This window comes from Dromiciops gliroides, chromosome 4 (assembly GCF_019393635.1).
Source record: "Dromiciops gliroides isolate mDroGli1 chromosome 4, mDroGli1.pri, whole genome shotgun sequence".
NCBI lineage: Eukaryota > Metazoa > Chordata > Mammalia > Microbiotheria > Microbiotheriidae > Dromiciops > Dromiciops gliroides.
The window spans coordinates 167,672,751-167,694,312 of NC_057864.1; the positions used below are offsets into that span (position 1 = coordinate 167,672,751).

General features: G+C 39.1%; 1 protein-coding gene across 1 annotated transcript in view; it reads right to left on the reverse strand.

Moving 5' to 3' along the window:
- The window catches only part of PPM1E (protein phosphatase, Mg2+/Mn2+ dependent 1E), a 247,924-nt gene that overhangs the window by 34,612 nt on the left and 191,750 nt on the right, over positions 1 to 21,562 (reverse strand). The window contains exon 2 of the mRNA XM_044001847.1: positions 10,419 to 10,537. Within this exon, the coding sequence (XP_043857782.1) occupies positions 10,419 to 10,537 (119 nt within the window). The remainder of the gene's footprint in view (positions 1 to 10,418; positions 10,538 to 21,562) is intronic.

The window sequence follows — 21,562 nt, forward strand, 5'->3', positions numbered from 1 at the left end:
TGTTTTCAGTCTTTCCCTTTTTCATCAAAGCTGCCAAACTGATCCTGCTAAAACATATTTTTGAGTGCCACTCCCTTAGTCAAAACTCTTCAGTGCCTCTCTATTGTCTAGGATAAAATAAAACTTCTTAGTCTGGAAATTAAGGCCCTCCCAAATAACACTACCACTTACCTTTCCAATCTAATCCCATATTGCTGCCCTTTGTACATTCACAATTCAAGACAAATTGGCTTTGCTAGCTGTTCCCAGGGCACAAAGTTTTGTCCCCCACCTCCTTGCCTTGGCACAAATGGTATCTTGTGTCTTGAATATACTCTCCTCTGCCCCTCAGAACCCCTGGCATGCATCAAAGTGTACCTCGACTGCCACCTCCTTCAGCATGAACTCTCTGTAGCTATCAGTACTTCCTCCCTCCTGAAAAGATTTTTGTCTTTCTTTGTGTGGACTTTATATTTACTTATCTGTATACATGTTGAATTCCCCCAGTAGAATATAAGCCCCTTATGGATAGAGACTGGTTCTTTTTTGTCTTTCTATATTCCTGGGGTCTAGCATAGTGCCTGAGGGCATGTTGAAGATGCTCAATAAATGTTTGCTAAAATGAAGTTTATATCTTAATCTAATGTTTTTCCTATTTCACTTTGTTGCCTCTCAATACGTATTTTGCTGTTTTGAGAAAGGTTTGTTTTCACTGGAAATAATCATCGTGAAGGACAAAACATGAGAATTAGAGACTTTAAAGTCAGAAAGAATGGGAAAGCTAAAAGGGGGAGGTAAGGAGGAAAAGGATTCCAGGCATGGAGGATACGTCTTTTATTAACAACCTTTGTCCCTCTTCCTGTAGTCTTCCTTCAGTCTGTCTTAACAACAGAGGTAAGACATAGAGAGGGGCATAGTGTTTTCAGTGGTATAGGGAACTCTTGGATGAGAAAAATCACTCTTCCAATGTGGGCTGGCTTCTTCTCTGCAACTTATAATATTCAAGAACTGTCCCAGAGTACAGGACTTATTCCATGTGTCCATTTCCCCCACACATTTATAAATAACACTTCCTCTCCCAGTGAGATCTTAGTACAGTTCATCCTGGGTGAGACTAATTAAGTAAATTAAAGATTTTTAAATTATTTGCAATGATGACATACCAGTTGAAATCACAGGATTGGCATAGGCCTATCTCTCTGGCATCTCTTGAAAGGTTCTGAAGCAAGAATTTTGTTGTTGTTGAGTTGTTTTAGTCATGTCCGACTCTTGATGACCCTATTTAGGATTTTCTTGGCAGAGATACTGGAGTGGTTTGCCATTTCCTTCTCCAGCTCATTTTAAAGATACAGAACTAAAGTAAAAGGGTTAAGTGACTTGCCCAAGGTCACATAACTAGTAAGTATCTGAGACCAGATTTGAACTCATGAAAATCAGTTTTTTAAAATTTCATCGCTGGCACTCTATCCACTGTGCCACCTAGCTGCCCTTAAAGCAAAAATAGTCACTAATTGATTTTTCTCCCCATCTCTGCCCCCTCCCCCTCAAAGCTTCTTTAATTTAATATCACAAGTGAAAATTCATCCTTAAATAAGAGTCTAGGGCAACCCTTCAGCTTTTCTCTAACATGAGACATTTTCCTGAAGGGAGTGTTGCAAAATGTCAGCAACACAAATAATTGCTGATTGAAATGGAAGGGAAAAGGAGAGGGGAGTAAAAATGGTCCGCAGTAGCAATCCACCCTCTCCCAGCTGTAAATTACTCAGTAGTCATTAATGTCTTGGTTCTGATCTAGAGTTAAAGCTGAGTCAGCTCTCAACCTGACTACATGATGCAGAATTTAATTGCAGTGACAGAACTTGTAGTATCAGTACTAGGGAAATAACTCCAAATCATAGAATCATCAAAGTGGAGAGTTGGAAGGGACCCCAGAGGCTTGTCTTGTCCAACTGAGACATAAAAGGGATCATTTGACAAGTAGTTGTTCAACCTCTGCATGAAGACCTCCAAGGAGAGGGAACGCACTGATCTCTAGGCAAACCATTCCATTTTTGGACAACAGAAATTGTCAACAGTTTTTCTTGATATCAACCCTCACTTGCCTTCTTTGGAGCTTCCATTTATTCTCATCCTTCCTGGTTCTGCCCTCCAGGGCTAAATGTAACAATTTTAATTCCTCCATCCATATGACAATCCTCTAGTACTTGAAGATAACCTAAGTCTTCTCTTTTCCAGACTAAACATGTCCAGTTCTATTAACCTATATTGATATGACCTGAACTAAGAGCCCCTTACCACCCTGGTTGCTCTTCTCTGGACACTCAATATTATCAATGTACATCTTAAAACATGGTGCCCAGAACTGAACACAGTTCTCCAGATAAGGTCTGATGAGGGTACAGTGAGATTATCACCTCCTATTCTGGAAGCTACATTTCTCTAAATGCAGCCTAAATCCACGTTAGCTTTTGGGGGAACCATATCACACTGCTAGCTCTTATTAAGTTTGTCATCCACTAAAACCACAAGATTTTTTCCAGAAGAACTGCTTTCTAAACATGCCATCTCCATCTTATTTTAATCGATTTTTTGGGTGCCAAAGTCCAAGACTTTAAATTTATCACTATTGAATTTCATCTCTTTAGATCCAGCCAAAAAGGTCCGTCAAGACCCTTTTGGATCCTGACACCATCATTCTTTTTATTAGTCATCACTCCTAGCTTTGTGTGATCTGCACATTTGATGAGCATATGATCTCTCCCTTTATCCGAGTCATAGATTAAAGTGTTAAATAATACAGGACACAACATACATATTGGGGATATTCCATTAGAAACCTCCTAGAATGTTGACAGCAAACCATTAAGAACCACTCTTTGAGTTTAGCCATATAACCAGTTCTGAATTAATCTTATATTGTATCATTATCTAATCTATGTCTCTCCATGCCCACAAGAATAATATGAAATTCTTTATCAAAAGTGTTATGGGGGGGGCAGCTAAGTGGCCCAGTGGATAGAGCACCAGCCCTGGAGTCAGGAGTGCCTGAGTTCAAATCCAGCCTCAGACACTTAACACTTGCTAGCTGTGTGACCCTGGGCAAGTCACTAAACCCCAATTGCCTCACTAAAAAAATTTTAAAAATAAAATAAAAACAAAAGTTTTATGGGACCCCTGGGTGCCTCAGAAGTTTTCTGGTGTACATCAAAGAACTTTCTCCTTGAGAAACTAAACCAAAGGACAGACACACCTAAAGAGATAAGTGGCACTGGGACTGAGCTAGCTCCAGGACCACCACCCTTCATTCCAGTTTCCCCCACCCCTCAGGGAGATATCAGGTGTGGCTGCTGCCTTTGTGGCATAAGGACAGAGAAGGAGCTGTCCCTCACCCAACTTCCCCCAGCCACCACCAGTGGGGGATGGTCCTCCCCCAATAAGGGATCACCCTATCAGACCACCACCATATGTCCTCTATAAAAGTATCTGCCTGTCTCCTGCTTATGGAGATAGGTATCTCAGGGAGCCACACCTCTGTGCTATGCCTTCTCCCCATGAGAAGTCCAAGTATTTCTCTCTTGGTTTCCTTTCCCTAGCACCTAAATAAACTATTATTTTACTCTAATTGGATTTGTGTGCAAGAGGGTATAATTTTTTAAAGAGGAATTCCTAAGAACCCCTACCCCAACCCCCCCATCGATTTCCCCTATAACAAAAAGCTTTGCTCAACTCTAGGTAAACTATATCCATAGCATTTCCCTCATCTACTGGTTTAGTAATCCCAACAAAAAAGGAAGTAAGATTAGTCTAGCACAACCTGTTCTAATGAAGTCATGCTGGTTCTTTGCAATCACTACTTCTCTTTTTTAGATATTTGACAACCTTCTCGTTAATGATTAGTTCTAAAATTTTCCCCAAAATCGAAGAGAAGCTTATTGCCCTACAGCATGAAGTCACTCTTCTCCCCTCCCCTTCCCTCTCAATTGGAACATTTGCTCTTCTCCAATCTTATGGTACCTCTCTCATCTTCCATAATCTTTCTTACATATCGCTAATAGTAGCATAGCAAATCACATCTGCCAGTTCTTTCAGAAATGAAGGTTGTACATCTGAGATTGGTGACTTGAATTTATCAAGGGCAGCTGGGTGTTCTCCTATTATCTCTTTATTTATCTTGGGCATCAATTCCCTGTTAATCATTATGTTCTGTCATTTCCAGAGTAAGGGTGATTCTTTCTTGCAGAGATAACAGAAACAAAACACAAATTGAATAGCTCCGCCTTTCTTTATTGTTAATTATCATCATCCCATCTATTTTATGCAAAGGTTCTTTCTCTTCTTTGATCTTCCTTTACCTCCTAATAGAGGTTAAAAAAACCCAAACAAACCCAACAAGCTCTTATTGTTGTTTTTAGCTTCCTTCACCAGCTTTAGCTCGTCCCAACTTTTAACATTCCTGACACTTTTTATAGGATCGAACCACACTCTAATATTCATTCTCCAGTTTTGCTTTGATCTTCTATAAATATCTTTTTAAAATTCAAGTTGGTTAGTGGGTTGCTGGTGCATCTACATTGATCTCTAAAGTCAAATACCATTTTTCTTCCGCATTGGAATTGTTTCCTTTTGTGTCTTCAGAATTTCATTCTTGAGCAATTTATACTTCTCCTGGGCTGACTTCCTGTGAAGCATTTTAATTCATGGGATCCTGCATATCTTCCCCCCCCCCACCCCAGCCTTTCAAGTCTGCTTTCTCAAAATCTAGGAAGCTGTTAGATTATGCCTGGAAATCCTCTGCTCTGTCACAAATTCCAGGTTAGAGACTTTGCTCTCACCTACTTAGGTTCAGCTGTCATTTCTATGCCAGAAATAAGTTCCTCCCTGATAGTGAAAAAACCGACCTAGAATAGAATTTCCCCTTACTGGTTTCTCTATCTTATAAGGATAAAAATTATCACTAAGGCAAGACAAGAAATAATTAGTTGTTCTGCTTCTGAGAGAGAAGGGGAAAGGGGGAAGGGAGGGAGAGAGGCAGGGAGGGAGAAAGGGATGGAGGGAGATGGGGGGGTGGAGGGAGAGAGAGAGAGAGAGAGAGAGAGAGAGAGAGAGAGAGAGAGAGAGAGAGAGAGAGAGAGCAAGCACAAGAGCACTCCAGCAGATGTTGTGATAATTGAAGTCCCTTATCACTACTTTATCATATCTCTGTGCCAGGCTTGTGATGTTCCCCAAACTCCTCATTTATTTCTTCTCTTCTGTCTAGGTAATTGTTGGTATACTCCAATGATAAAGTCACTTTGGGTGAAGGTCAAAGGAGGAAGAAATTTTTAAAAATGCTCTCCACCATGCTGATTTCTGTATTTCCTCACATAAGTACACCTTAATATAGTCTGCTACCCCACCCCTCCTCATCCACTTACTCTTTTTCTTTTGAATAAACTTACATCCAGAGCCACAGTTCTATCATACAGATCATCCCACCAAGTTTCCATGATACCTATGAGGTCAAATTTGCCTCTTTCCTCTAGTATCTCTAGTTATTGTTACCTGTATCATAGCAGGAATCCTATCTAACTTTACTCTGAACCACATTGGTTTCAGGTGAGTCGGTTACTGTTGGTTAAGATAAGAGGAGATATTTGCCTTTGTGGTAAAATAATGGAATTTGGTAGATGCTCAGGGGTCCGACTTGGCTGACTTAGTAGTGTTTGAATTGGGTGTGAATGAATAACTACTAAGTACCCACTTAAGGTGGTTAGATCTTGAGCCACACCTGGCCAGACCTGTCAGACCTTAGTTTAAATTTAGCCAACCCTGAGAAGGAGTGTCCTCAGAGGCTGTGGACTGTGTCATCAACAGGGAACCAATCTCAGTCATACTACTTGAAGGACCTCCCCTTTGGGGGAGGAGAAAAAGGTAGAAAAGAGGACCCCAACAGGAAGCAAGACACACTCTCACAGACACACTCTCTCATACACTCACACACTTTCCCTCTGGCTTCAGAGCTGACTAGAGACTGGTTGCTGGCTCCCATAGAAACTACGGACTCCTAGTGGTGAGTTAAATCCAGCCCTATGAATTAGCTGAGCTGGAAGTGAGTTTGGGGATTGTATAGGTTATTATTAGAGCCAGGGAGATTATCCATTTTCCTCTTTCCCTATTCCCTTGTCTTTGATTTTATTAATTTCATCTTTGCTGTATATTTTATTCCCATTAATAAAACCTGATTCGTTTATGGGAAAAAGGCTGTTAAACTCCTTTCTTATTGGCCTGGGAGAAATATCTAAAAAGGCAGTTCAGAGAGGAGGAAGTATTGGACCTAGAGATCCCTCATTTTCTGAACCTCAATATTATGGCAAGCCACCCAATTAACTCTCTACATATTAAATTTGGCCCCTACACCTTAAAAGCAATAATTCTTCACTCTTGGACATTTTTTTTCCTACCAAAGAATAACGGAGAGAAGTGATAAAAGTCTTCTAAGTGTCTCCTAATTTTGTTTGCTCTTGTGGTAATTTCCAGGGCCCCTTATTAAATGACATAAATACCCACTGTACAAAGAATAATTTTTATTATTATTCATTTTCTTTACATTCTTCAGAATCTAGCTGATCTGGTTTGGTTTTTGTGTGGCAAATTTAAAAGCAAATGTCCAAAACTGGGCAACAACTATAACCTCAACTAGGTCTTCATTTGTGTGGAAATTCTTTTATCCATTTCATACTGACTCCCTATCACTTTCCCCAAAGCAGCTATTCCAAAACTCCTCTTCTTAAGTTACAACTCACCTCCTACCCCTTCAACTCAGCACTCCCCTCCTCTCAGCAGATCACCTCATTTCCTATTTCACTGTGAAAATCCAAGCCTTCTGATATGAGTTGAGCCAACTTCTCAACCCCTTGATTCCTATCCCCTCCAGTCTCTTGGATCTTGCTTAGTTGATCAACAATATAATTTTTTAAAACACCCTTCCTTTGGCCCTACTACCCCCACAAGCTATCTTTTTATCTCATCTTCCCTCCTTAAACTTTTTAAGCCAAAGTAGTACTTCCCACATTAGTGTTCGTTCCATTTACTACTATACTCCTCTAATCCCCTGCAATCTGAGTTACATTCTCAATCTTTTCACTGATATTTATCTCTCTTGGGTCAGCAGTAACCTTAAATTTTTTTTCTTAATTACATATAAAACCAATTTCTAATCTAAATTCTCTCCCTCCCCATCTCCCTCCTTGAGATAGCAAGCAATTTGACATACATTATACAGTAAAGCCATACAAAACATATTTCTGTATTAGCCAGTTACAAAAGAAAACAAAGACCAAAAACCCCTCACGACATTCCAGAAAAATAAATAATAAAAAGTATGCATTGATCTGCATTTAGACTCCATAGTTCTTTTTCTGAAGGTGCATAGTATTTTTCATCATAAGTCCTTTGGACTGTAACGGATCATTGGGTTGCTGAGAACAACTAAGCCATTCATAGTTGATCATCAGACAATATTGGCTACTGTGTACAATGGTTTCCTGGTTCTGCTCACTTCTCTTTGCATCAGTTCATATAATTCTTCCCAGGTTTTTCTGAAAGTATCCTGCTTGTCATTTCTTATAGCACAATAGTATTCCATCACAATCATAAACCACAACTTGTTCAGCCATCCCCAAATGCTACCATAAAAAGAGCTGCTATAAATGTCTTTGTGCATATGGGTCCCTTTCCTTTCCCTTTTATGTTTTTGAGGTTACATACCTAGTAGTGGTATTGCTAGGTCAAAAAGTATATACAGTGTTATACTCCTTTGAGCATAGTTCCAAATTGCTCTTCAGAATGGCTGAACCAGTTCACAACTCCACCAAAAGTGTATTAGTGTCCCAATTTTCCCATTTCCCCTCCAGCATTTGTCATTTTCCTTTTCTTTCATGTTAGCCAATCTGATAGGTATGAGGTAGAATCTCAGTTGTTTTAATTTGCATTCCTCTTTCCCCCCTTGGCTTCCGTGACTCTCCTCTTTTCTGGTTCTTTCCCAAGCTTTTTGACCAGAAAAAGCTAAGTTCTTCATCCTTCCTGCTGCTCCCTATGTATGAACATTCCTCAAAGCTCTGTCCTTCAGCTCTCTTCCCTTTCTATACTCTGCCAGGGTGACCTCTTCTGTTTGCATTGGTGTAATAATAACATGTTTGCAGATGATTCTCAAATCAAAATATCTAGTTCTAATTTCCACTTGTGCTCCAGTTTTCCATCCAGCTGCCTGTTGGACAGTATCACCAGGTTGTCCCAGTGGCACCTCAAATTTATCATTTCCAATACTTAAGTCATATATCTTTCTTCCTTTCTCCAAATCAAACCAAACAAAACCCAAACTTTCTTCCCAACTTCCCTAATTTTGCTAAGAGTACTATCACTCTCCCAGTTACCCAGATTCAAAATGTTATATCTGCCTCTTCCCTTTCCCTCATTGTCTTACTTCTGTTTGGTTTTTTTTTTTTTTTGGTAAGGCAATTGGGGTTAAGTGACTTGCCCAGGGTCACACAGCTAGTAAGGGTCAAGTATCTGAGGCTGGATTTGAATTTAGGTCCTCCTGAATCCAAGGCCAGTGCTTTATCCACTGTACCACCTAGCTACCCCCATTGCCTCACTTCTAATCAATTGCCACATGCTGTCAGTGCTCTCTGCAACATCTCTCATATCTGTCCCATTTGCTCCACTTGCTCAGCAGCTTCCCTCGCCTCTCATCTGCACTATTGCAATAGCCTACTAACTCTTCCCTTTTAAATACATGCTTACCATACCTACTGAAATAATCTAGGGCACAGGTCCTATCATATCCCTCCTAGGTAAATCTACTTAAACTAGGCGTTCCTCTAACTCAATATGCCGTCTCCCTCAATGCATTTGCACTGGCCATCTTTCATGAGAAGAATGGCGCTCTCTTATTTCTGCCTTTCAGAATCCTCATCTTCATTCAAGGCTTAGCTCAGGTACTGCCTTATCTATGAAACCTTTCCTGAGTCCCAACTGAAAGCTTTCTCTTCTTCCTCCCCACTGCTTCTCTGATAGAATGTTAGTCCTTTGACTAGCATTTAAGACCCTTCACAATCTGACTTTTACTTGTCCTTCTAGCCTTAGTTCATATTACAGCCCTTTATGAATTTTATATTCCAGCTAGACCAGCCTCATTTCCTAAATTCAGTACTTTCTCTCCTGCCTCCATGGATTTTCATTGGCTTTCTTACTTGCCTGGGATGTACTTCCTCCTCATCTTTGCCTGGCAGAATTGTTTTCCTTCAAAGCTCACTCAGTGACCTCCTCCTCTGTCAGGCTTTTCTGATCCCCATCCTCTCCAGTTTGACTTATATTTTAATTTATTACTGTGCATATTCTATCTCTCAGTAGAATATAAGTTCCTCGAAGGCAGGAACTTTTGCTTTGGTCATTGTATCCCCAGAACCTAGCACTTGCAGCTGGTACAAAGCAGACACTTAAGTCATCATCCCCATCTCTCATCTGGAAATAAGCTCCTTGAATCAAAGACTATGATATTTCTTTCTTTTTATCACTGGGGTCTAGAATGATAAACATAGTAGGTCTTAGGTTAATGTGTTGAAATGAAAAAATGCCATACTGGATTATTTTGAGCTGAAAGGCCTCTTATTTTCAAAAACATCAACATTTCCTCAAAGGCAGTTATGGACTGAATAAATTCTGCCTAAGACATTGACAAATCTATTCTGCTCCTTTGCCTGGGGGAAAATAGCCTACAACAGCCTCTCTGAAAGGCTGGAATACCAGCTGCACATTTTCCTTATAGCCATTTCCTTATTGGTAGATAAGAAATCTACTGTAACAAAGAGTTCTCCTTTACAATTGTTTTTAGGAAGCTTTTTTGTTTGTTTTGCTCTTGACTTCTTTTGCTTCTTCTTTTGTATAGTTCAACATTTTCATTGCTGGATGTGGATTTATTAAAGGTAAGCTACAAAACTTTACATTTATTTTGTTCCATTTAAACTCAAATCAGACATGATTTAAAAAAAAAATAACAATAACCTGACAGGCTCCTTGACTAATAATTACTGTTCTTTAATACTAGACTAATATAGTTAATATTTAGCTATATATTATATATACATATATATAATGGCTAATAATAATGAATGCTTCTCTTTGAATCACACTTTCCATTTGTAGAGTCTTCAATCTCTTCCACTAGAGTTGTCATCATAGCTGTTTCCTTTTTACTTGTTCTGAATTCATCTACAAAAACGAAAAGTTTTCCCCCCTCCCACCTACTTTTTAAAAAAAATGCCCCTCTCTGGTAGTCGATGTGAATTATTTAAATCCATCACTGAGGAAAAACAATTGAATATAGATTTAAGTGCCCTGTGTTGTGGGTCATTTTGCATAATAACATTTTAGTATTTTAAATAATGTACAGAGCTACTTACCCACAGTTCCTTCTGTGCCATCTGTTTCCTTTGGTATATAGTACATAGAAAGATCACTCTGCAGGACTTCATCTGATGTTGCTCTGGCTAAAGCAGCAGCCAAAAAGGAAGGGCAATTACTGAAAAAGATAAAGGGAAGGCAGTTTTCAGCAAGAGTTAATAAAGCAGTGAATTTCATATATAGCTGAAGTAATTTCAAAATCAGAAGGGATACAAGGAGGTCAAAGCAAAAAAGACCCCAAATACCAAAATATTTATAGCAGTGGATTTTTTTTTTGTGGTAACAAAAAAGAGTAGAGAGAAAGTGGGAACTCTTAGGTTGGAGAATGGATGAAAGAAATGTGGGATGTGAATACTATTCTGCTTTAAGAAATGAAAGGGGAGGGATTCAGAAAAATATAGGGAGGTGTATGAATGAAAACAGAGCAAAAAAACCAGAACCAATACAATAATTGAAATGATGCTAATAAAGATAACACTAACGGGGCAGCTAGGTGGTGCGGTGGATAAAGCAGCAGCCCTGGATTCAGGAGGACCTGAGTTCAAATCTGGCCTCAGGCACTTGACACTTGACACTTACTAGCTGTGTGACCCTGGGCAAGTCACTTAACCCTCATTGTCCCACCAAAAAAAAAAAAAGAAAAGAAAAGAAAAAGAAAAAAAGATAAAACTAAAAAGAAGCTAAATTCGGATGAAATGCAATGGTCAATTGAGGTAGGGGGAGAGCAAGAGCAAGAGCAAGTATGTGTGAGAGAGGCAGAGAGAGAGACAGAGAGACAAAGAGAGACAGAGACACAGAGACAGAGACACACAGAGAGAATATGAATGACCCTAGGGTTTTGCTTAACTGCTTTTCTTTGTTACTAGAAAGATTCTACAGTGGGTATGTCAGGAAATAACTGCAAAATTAAAAACAAATAGGCATCATAAAATAAAGGGGATACAGTAGCACTGTTTAAATCCTCCATTGCTGAGCAAAACATTTAGAGAGGGCCCCTTTGACAACTGTGAAATCAATTCAATTAAACATTTATTATGCATAAAGTACTGTATCAGGAGAGATGCAAAGATTTAGAAGATGGTGGTCCTTACTTTCATGGAGTTATAATCTACAGGGTCAATAAGTAGGATCTCCACTTATGGTGGGGCAGCTAGGTGGTGCAGTGGATAGAGCACTGGGTCTGGAGTCATGAGGACCTGAGTTCAAATGTAGCCTCAGACACTTATTAGCTGTGTGGCTCTGGGGAAGTCACTTAACTTTGCCTGCCTCAGTTTCTTCATCTGTAAAATGAGCTGGAGAAGGAAACAGCAAATCTCTCTCATATCTTTGCCAAGAACACCACAAATGGGATGGGGCCACAAAGAGTTAGCCATAACTGAAACAATTCAATAACCGTCTGTGGTAGGTCCCTGTGAAACCTAGAGTTCTGAGGCAACATACAGATCTGTCCTTGAATGGTGGTACCTAACAAAAAGTTTATTCTTCTGAATAAATCCAAGAGTCCTAACTAGAGCCCCTAATTCCTGGGTGGGACTGGACCATTTAATTCATTGGTATGGGAACTCCCAGTGCAGAAACTCCCTTCACCAATGCTATTAGCAATTTCTTTGTAATATATAGCATTAAGAGAGTTGTCTCGGGTTAGTAAGAGGTTAAGAGACTAGCTCAGGATCACAAAGCTATTAAATGTCTGCATGGGATCTAAACCCAGGTCTTCCTGACTCCAACTCAGGAATTCTGAGTTGTTAAGCAACCTTCCTTAATTCCTTGCAGTAGACTTGAAAGTGATTCTGTGTGTGTGTGTGTGTGTGTGTGTGTGTGTGTGTATGTTATTTTGTTTGTTTGTTTTGTGGGCAATGAGGGTTAAGGGACTTCCCCAGGGTCACACAGCTAGTAAGTGTCAAGTGTCTGAGGCTGGATTTGAACTCAGGTCATCCTGAATCTAGGGCTGGTGCTCTATCTACTGCACCACCTAGCTGCCCCTACTGTGTGTGGTTTGGTTTTTTTTTTTTTTTTTAGTGAGGCAATTGGGGTTAAGTGACTTGCCCAGGGTCACACAGCTAGTAAGTGTTAAGTGTCTGAGGCCGGATTTGAACTCAGGTACTCCTGACTCCAGGGCCGGTGCTCTATCCACTGTGCCACCTAGCTGTCCCTACTGTGTGTGTTTTTAATAAAGCTTGTTTTATTTTACTCCCCTGTCTTTACTGCCATATGACTGATCATATAGGCTCTAGTGGTTATTCTCTAATCACTTTTCCTGTACAATCACTTCCCCCACCCCCAACCTCTCATCATCTCTGAGTTAAAAAGGAAACTTTATTGTTCAATTTCCAACCGTTTAGCTCTGGATTCATAAAAGGATGCTAAAACTTTAGCAAATAAGAGCATTAACCATCAGTTCCATTAGTGGCAGATGTATCATCTGCAAGAAGATACTTTTAGTCCCTGTTAATTTTTTTTTCCTTTTTTTGTCAGACAGAATGAAAATATTTTCAGTGAGGTAGGGAAGAGGATTAGCTGACTAATACCTAGGGAGATGTTCAACATCAAGCCAGACACTTTATCCACATAGCTATTCCCATGTGACAGAAAGCTATAAACTAAGCCTGAATCTTTTCTTATGGTTTTGACTTTGAATTAAAACAGTGATTATTTCTGAAAAATCAGATTTGCAAATATATTTTAAAATAGTCACAGCAGAGAATGTTTGATACTACTTAACAGAAGCATATCCTGTCATTATTAAGAGAATTACCAGGAGTGACTAACGTGCTAATAACTGCCTCCATTCACCTTTTTTCTTACAGTACTAGGAAGATTCTGAAACAAGAAGTTTTGATGTTTGAACAAATGTAAAATATGTCTGGAAGCAGCTAGGTGGCACATTGGCTAGAGTCCCAGGCCTGGAGTCAGGAAGACTTATCTTCTTCCAGAGTTCAAGTCTGGCCCCAGATACTTAGTAGTTATGTCATCCTGGGCAAATCACTTAACCCAGTTTGCCTCAGTTTCCTCATCTGTAAAATGAGCTGGAGAAGGAAATGGCAAACCACTCCAGGATCTTTGCCAAGAAAACCCTTGGACATGAAACAATTGAACAACAACAAAAGATATGTCTGACAAATATTAAGGCAATGCAAATCTCTCTTGTTGGGGGAATGATTTAATAAATTTTACTGCATTGAGACCTCTCTGAATTTTGTGAGGAGCTTTGAAAAATAGAATGTTTTGACTAATTCAATCACCTTTTCTTTAAGTAGAAAAAATAATCATGTTTAATTAGGATAACCATAGTGCCATCATCAGAAGTATGCTAGGTCTAGAGCTGGAAAAAACCTTAGAAGCCATGAAATTCCACCCCTTCATTTTACAGATGAGTAAACTGACACCCAAAGAGTGTTGTCCAAGGTCAGGATGGGAGTGAGCATCTGAAGTGGGAGAGGAACTCGGGTGGTGAAGTGGGAACTGTCTTGTGCCTTTCTTTGTATCCCCAGCACTTCAAACTACTTTCACGGGTCAGTGTTCTTTTCACAGTACCATGTTGCTGAATTCCACTTGATTCTTCTGAAATCAGCAAATTTAACTTTATAGTCATTTTAAACCCTGGAACTATAACATAGGGCCATAAGATCCTAGATTTAGAGCTGGAACTTTAAAGGCCACTGAATCTAACCCCTTCATTTTATAGGTGAAGAAACTGAGACACAGAGAGGTTCAATTTCCAGATAACAGTCTATGCTATATTTTGGGGGGTAAGTCTAGACCACTTAATTCATTGGTATGGGAACTACCAGTACAGAAACTCTCTCCACCAGTGCAGTGAGCAACTTTTCTGTAATTTGGAGTCTTAAGAGAGAAGCCTAGGCAAAACAATTTGAAATTGAGAGGATACCCATCAATTGGGGAATGGCTGAACAAGCTGTGGTATATGAATGTCATGGAATACTATTGTGCTATAATAAATGTTGAGTAGGTGGATTTCAGAAAAACTTGGAAAGACTCACATGAACAGATGCAAAGTAAAATGAGCAGAACCAGGAGAACATTGTACACAGTAATAGCAATATTTTGTGATGATCTATGAATCTATGAATGACTTAGCTCCTGTTAGCAACAAAATGATCCAAGAGAATTCTAAAGGACTCATGATGGAAAAATGCCATCTACATCCTGAGAAAGAACTGATAGACTCTGAATACAAATTGAAGCATACCATACTTTATTTGTGTGTGTATGTGTGTGCTTTCCTTTTGGTCTTTCTTCTTTCCCAACATGACTAATATGGAAATATGTTTTATGTGATGACACATGAATAACCTATATAAAATTGCTTACCATTTTAGGGTGAGGGGAGAGCAAGGAGGGAGGGAGAAAAATTCTGTAAAAATGAATATTAAAAATTATCTTTATATATAATTGGAGAAAAATAAAATATTATTTTAAAAAAGAGAGAGAAAGGAGCCTGGGGCAGTAGGAGGTTAAGAGACTTGCCCAGGGTCACAAAGCTAGTAAGTGTCTGTGTGGGATATGAATCCAGGTCTTTTGTACTTCACCTCAGGAATTCTGAGTTGTTAAGTAATCCTCCTTAATTACTTGAAGTAGACTTGAAAATGATTGTTTTTATAAAAATTATACAGGTGGTTGAGACAGGATGTCATAAGAGTGGGATTTGGAGTCAGGAAAACATGGGGTCAAGTCCAGTCTCTGTCAAAAACTGACTCTGTGACCCTGGATAGGTCTCTTAACCACTCAGTGCCCCAGGCAACAACATTGAAAGACCATAAATTACAGATGAGTTACTATTTGCATTGGTTAAAAGACATTCCACACTGGGAGTTCCCACATCAATGAATTAAGAGGTCTAGACTTCCCCTCTCTAAATTTTCATACACATACCCCCAACCCACCATCCCCTCCCAATTCAGATTACTCTGTATTACCATATCTTTCTTAAGTATCCATCATCCCAACCATCAAGGGCTTTATGCCCTCATAAAAACAAGTTCATAAAGGGAATGAATGCTCATTCAGTCTTTTGTTCTTTGCTTTCTACTTCAAAGCACCCAGTCAGCCTTCCTAGCTATAGGAGTAGGTAAATGTAATAATTCTATATTATGTGCCATTGGATCATTTTTCATCTAGCATAAATATCCTCAACTAAGAAAAGAGAGGTATCATCCATCAGCATTTTATTTATACTTCTGTTGGATAGCTAATCATTTAAATAGGATGCTTTTCAGTAAAGCCAGTAGTGACTCTGTGTACATGAAAATGTATTAGAATTTTTTAAAGAATTGAATTTCCTATAGCTTGTCACATAAGGAGGCTCCCAGGTTCAATAAGACTGTCACATATTGATACCATGATAAAACTACTGAAGGAATTGTGGGACTTGAGTGAATCACACTGACTCCATCTTGCAACTCAGTTTGGATCTAGCTCAGCTGCTTTTCTATTCAATTATGGGTCTAGTCCCATTTCTATCTTGTGAGAAAATTTTATTCAATTATGGAAATTGTGAGAAAACTTTATGGCATTCATGACTGGGAAGCTGGCCCACCTCTACCTGTTCCTTAGAGACCCTTAATCTAGGTTAACTCATAGACCTAGGTTGTACTGACCAGAAATTCAGTCAGATCCAAAGATCGATGCAAGGAGTTTTCTTTATACATCTAAAGCAACCCATATGTCTTATCTGGAAACTGGCCTTGTACTGTTCGGTTACCACTTCCTTGTATTCTTTGATTAAATACAGACACTTAGAAGAGGGAGAGGGGGAAACCTTTTCTGATTTCAGGGAATTGTACCTTTTGGTTCTCCCCTCCCAACTTTGACATTCCTAACCTTTCCTCCAATTAGAAATCAGATTACCTAATCTTGTATCCTGGCTTATATCCCGTTTAATTGTTTTGTTTTAATGCATAAAAATCTGTCTGCCCCTGTATTCAGGCTTTAGTGCCAAGCTGATGAGGCCTAGTCACAATCTGTTTTTTGTTTTTTGGGGTTTTTTGGGGAGGCAATGAGGGGTTGAGTGACTTTCCCAGGGTCACACAGCTAGTAAGTGTCAAGTGTCTGAGGCCGGATTTGAACTCAGGTCCTCCTGAATCCAGGGCCGGTGCTTTATCCACTGTGCCACCTAGCTGCCCCCCTCGTCACAATTTGTTATGCAATTGGCATGTAGCTCTTAATAAATTGATATGCTTGGAAGTTCAAACTATTTCCTTAGTTATTTCAGATTTCACCTATCCCACTTACTCATATTACTTTCAGCTAACAAATAATTATCCTTCCCACTAGAACTATACATGAACTTTCAACTCAACTAGCATGCATTGAAATCTTTGGGATTTCACTTTGTATGGGCCACATTCATAAATGTCCTTTTTCTTTATCCCTGCTATTAATAACTAACCTGCTCAGGGACAGCTAGGTGATGTGGTGGATAGAGCACCAGCCCTGAATTCAGGAGGACCTGAGTTCAAATGTGGCCTCAGACACTTAACACTTACTAGCTGTATGACCCTGGGCAAGTCACTTAACCCCAATTGCCTCACTAAAAAAAACAAAACAAAACAAAACAAAAAACAAAACAAAAAGCCCTAACCTGCTATAAGAATTTAATCTTTAGCCAGCACTACCTGCATAACATCTTTTAGTCACTTAACCCCAATTGCCTCACTAAAAAAACAAAACAAAACAAGAAACAAAACAAAAAACCCTAACCTGCTATAAGAATTTAATCTTTAGCCAACACTACCTGCATAACATCTTTTAGTCTACCTTGCCATTCTATTTGTAGTCTTTAAAAAAAATCCAACCATAATAAAACATAAAGCTAAAACCTGCTCAGAAGAATATTTTATGATTCACAAAAAGGCATTGATTGTGTTATAATGCACAAACCACACACCTTCTGTGGCTCAGTCTTTAGTCAATGTTTACACAAATTAATTTTTGTCAGGCTTTTCCTAAATGTTTCGTTTTGTAAAAGTCAAGCAGTGATACAGCAGAATGTTAAGACAGACACAGATGTTCTGTCATTATGGGAGCATGAAAATCATTCTCAGAATCTGGGGATTAACACTATATTCTTTGCCGAATGACAAATCTCAAGAAAGAGCATGTTAGTTTTCTATGTAAGATATGACTACTTTCCTGTTTAGACTTCACACTGCAGAGTGTGGACCCAGCAACATGGACTACATTAAAGGAAACCTTTAGGATTTCCCCTCGCTGCAGTGAACACACAAGTGGTTGGGGTTTTTTTTCCCTTTGTAACCTGGCTTTGTTTGCTAAAGCAATCAGGGGAAGTTCCTCATAATTATGGCAATAACTTAAATCCTTAGAAGGCAGTGGTATCTTATAATTCATACCTCATGTTATCTCCATTTTTCCACAGGGTCCAAAAGATTAGACGCTATCTCAGTATCTAATCAGTGACACAGCCTGACTCTGAAGGCTGGATATGTGTGGTTTCATACTGGGTGAGCCGACAGTTTTCTGGGAGAGAATAAAAATTACAGAATCTAACATCTTTGTCCAATCTTAATAGAGGCAATGTGGCATAATGGGACCAGGAGTCAGAAAACATTAATTTCTCTGGGCCTCTGTTTTCTCACTTGAAAAATGAAGGGAACTCAGAAATATTACTACTAGATCTCTATCCCAAAGAGATCATAAAAAAGGGGAAAGGACCCACATGTACAAAAATATTTATAGCAGCTCTTTTTTTGTGGTGGCAAAGAATTAGAAATTGAGGGGATGCCCATCAATTGGGGAATGGCTAAACAAGTTGTGGTATATGAATGTAATGGAATACTATTGTTTAAGGGCTAAAATTCTAGCTAGCCTGTCTAAAATATCTAATGAGTGGTTGCCAATAAATTATAAGCTTTAGCAAGAGTTAGACTTTTAAGCATTTATTAAGGAGAATAAGAATTTGGTAAAGAGAGAGAAAGGCCTAGATTCCTATCTTTAAAGGGAGAGCACATTTCTAGCTCCGCTCTCCACCAGAGTCCAAAGGAAAGAGCCCTAGACTGAGCGCCAGTCTCTTCCTTCCTCCTCCCACTAGCCTGTGTCACTTCCTGACTCCTGGTCTTGCCCTCAAAGACCTTCGCTTCATGGGCAGAACTCTTCTACAGTAAGTCTCCAGCAGGTGGCGTCATTCCAATCGTTACACTATTGTGCTGTAAGAAATGATGAGCAGGCAGATTTCAGAAAAACCTGGACTTACATGAACTGATGTTGAGTGAAATGAGAACCAAGAGAATGTTGTACAGAGTATCAACAATACTGCTCAATGATTAACTTTTAGCTCTTCTCAGCAATACAATGATCTAGGACAATGCCAACAGACTCATGATGGAAAATGCTCTTCATATCCAGAAAAAGAACTATGGAGTCTGCAAATTGAGCATACATTTCACATTTTTTGTTGTTGTTTCTTCTTTCTTATGGGTTTTTTTTTCCTATTCTGATTCTTCTCTCATAACATAACTCATGTGCAAATATGTTTAATATGATTGTAATGCATAACCTATATCAGATTGTTTGCTGTCTTGGGGAGGGGGAAGGGAAGGGAGGAAGGGATAAAAATTTGAACTCCAAATCTTATAAAAATGAATGTTGAAAACTATCTTACATGTAATTGAAAAAATAAAATACTATTTTATTGTTTTTGTTTTTCTGGGATTTTTTTTTGCAGGCCAATGAGAATTAAGTGACTTGCCCAGGGTCACACAGCTAGTAAGTGTGTCAAGTGTCTGAGGCTAGATTTGAACTCAGGTCCTCCTGAATCCAGGGCCAATGCTTTATCCATTGCGCCACCTAGCTGCCCACTAAAGTACTATTTTAAAAAAAAAGAAAAATTAAGGGAACTAGATAATCTTTAAATTTCTTTCTCACTCTAAAATAAGATGATTTTCTGATTCTAAATGCCCAGAGTATGGCTAGATACTAACAGTACTTTTACTGTAGCAAACAATGAGTTAACATTTTTATTCAAAGAGAAGTGACAGAAATAATAACTTACATTTCTATAGCAATTTTAAGTTTCTAAGGAGCTTTCCTTGCAATAACTCCTATGAGATAGGAAGAAACTGAAGCTCAGAGAAATCAATCAAGAGTAGCCCAAATGGATGGTTAACAGAATTTTAGATCCCAGACCCTAAGGATTATGTTAGATACACAAAGCCAGGTATTAATGAGATCCTTTCCCCAGTGTACATGCTAGTATCTTTTGTGTGTATTTAAGAGAATACAAATTTTAAGACTTCAAAGTGAACTCTTGTTCTAGCCCAAGCAAGCCAACATTTTCATTCCATTGCCAAACCTACACAAGTCACTAAAGACATTATTAGATAAATTAGAGGTTTGAAAGAACTGCCTTCCTGACACTGATAGTGTGGGTGTCTGCGTAACACCCACAGCTGCAGTTCAGCAGTCTTGGCATGGCATTGCTAAGGTAATTAAGAGACTCTGAAGGTGGGAAGTTTCCATCAATTAACTTTGAGAGAAACCATCTGAAGCAGACTCAACTCAGCCCACATATTGAGATGATGTTATCTCCTCAATGTGCCCTTGTTCTAGAATGACAGTATTGAAATGATGAAAAATTTATGATCACTTCCTCAGAGTTATTCATCTGTGTGCTAAGTCTAGAATAACACACTAAACTAAAAATAAAGAAAGCAAATTTGCCACTATATTGAGATTGTATTAAAATGGGTTAGGATTCTTTATTAATTCATCAGATAAAATAGGCCTCAAATCAGGGAGGACATTTTCTCTTTCAAAGATGCTTTCTTGGGGCAGCTAGGTGGCACAGTGGATAAAGCACTGGTCCTGGATTCAGGAGTACCTGAGTTCAAAACTGACCTCAGACACTTGACACTTACTAGCTGTGTGACCCTGGGCAGTCACTTAACCCCCATTGCCCCGCCAAAAAAAAAAAAAAGATGCTTTCTTTCCAATCTAGCAACCATCCACTGCCACCCTTCTCCCCTCAGTTAATTGACAATGATATCTGCCCATTAGACATTCTCTTATTAAAGCTTAGCTTTCTCTGCCTATGCACTGTTGGCTACTGACTGGCCACTTTCAGAGACTTTCTTCTTTGACAATCATAGCACAGAACATCTTTCCTGATGCTTTTGTCAATGTTATGTTTATTGACTGTGACTTACCAGACAGGTTGACACTCAAAAGGGATGTGGAATGATAGCCTATCTTGTATGCACAGAAACCTGGGGGAATTTATTGAAGAATTTAATCTTTTTAAAGCCTGTTTCCACTAGATGGTAGATATGCATTAGAATGGACAGATTGCTTGCTACTCAGTAATTGCTGGAGTTTGCATCCAAGAGAATCCCTGCCATCAGCTTCTCCCCTCCTCTTTCCCTTTTGTGACTAGAAGGAACAAAGGCACAAATCCCTCTTTTCCTGTTTTGCTTTCTGTATGTTTATCTGTTTTTACACGTTGCCATGGAAGACTCCCAACGCATTGGATGTAACACTTATGGCAAACTTATGGGAGGAGATGGGTGAGAGTCACATGAGATGGGCAGGCATGGGTGGGTTGTGATCTGCATCATTGGAGGGGAACATGAGATCACAATTCCAGCTGAGTAGGTTTATCTGTGCCTTGGCTTCTTGGAAGGAAATCTCCTTCTGAGCAGACATTAGTATATCTTAGGTTCAGTGTTCAACATTGTGTTTATATGTGGCTAAGCAACTTGAGTTAATGTCGATAAACAGAAAATAGCTAATGCTAATCAGAGCCATATTTACTGTTCTATTATCAAAACAATTTCTTTGTTTAAAGTGGTCATTACTGCTTTAAAAAGCAGTCACTACTGCTTTTTAATAAATAATATTCTTAAATTTCAAAAGTGTTCTTGAACTTTCTGGCCAATTTAATTTTTGTTTCTTTGTTTCTTTCTTTTTTTTTTTTTGTGGGGCAACAGGGGTTAAGTGACTTGCCCAGGGTCACACAGCTAGTGTCAAGTGTCGGAGGCTGGATTTGAACTCAGGTCTTCCTGAATCCAGGGCCGGTGCTTTATCCACTGTACCACCTAGCTGCCCCTATAAATACTTTCAATAGAACTTGAAACAGAACTCTTTAATGTATTTATTTGGTCATAGTCAT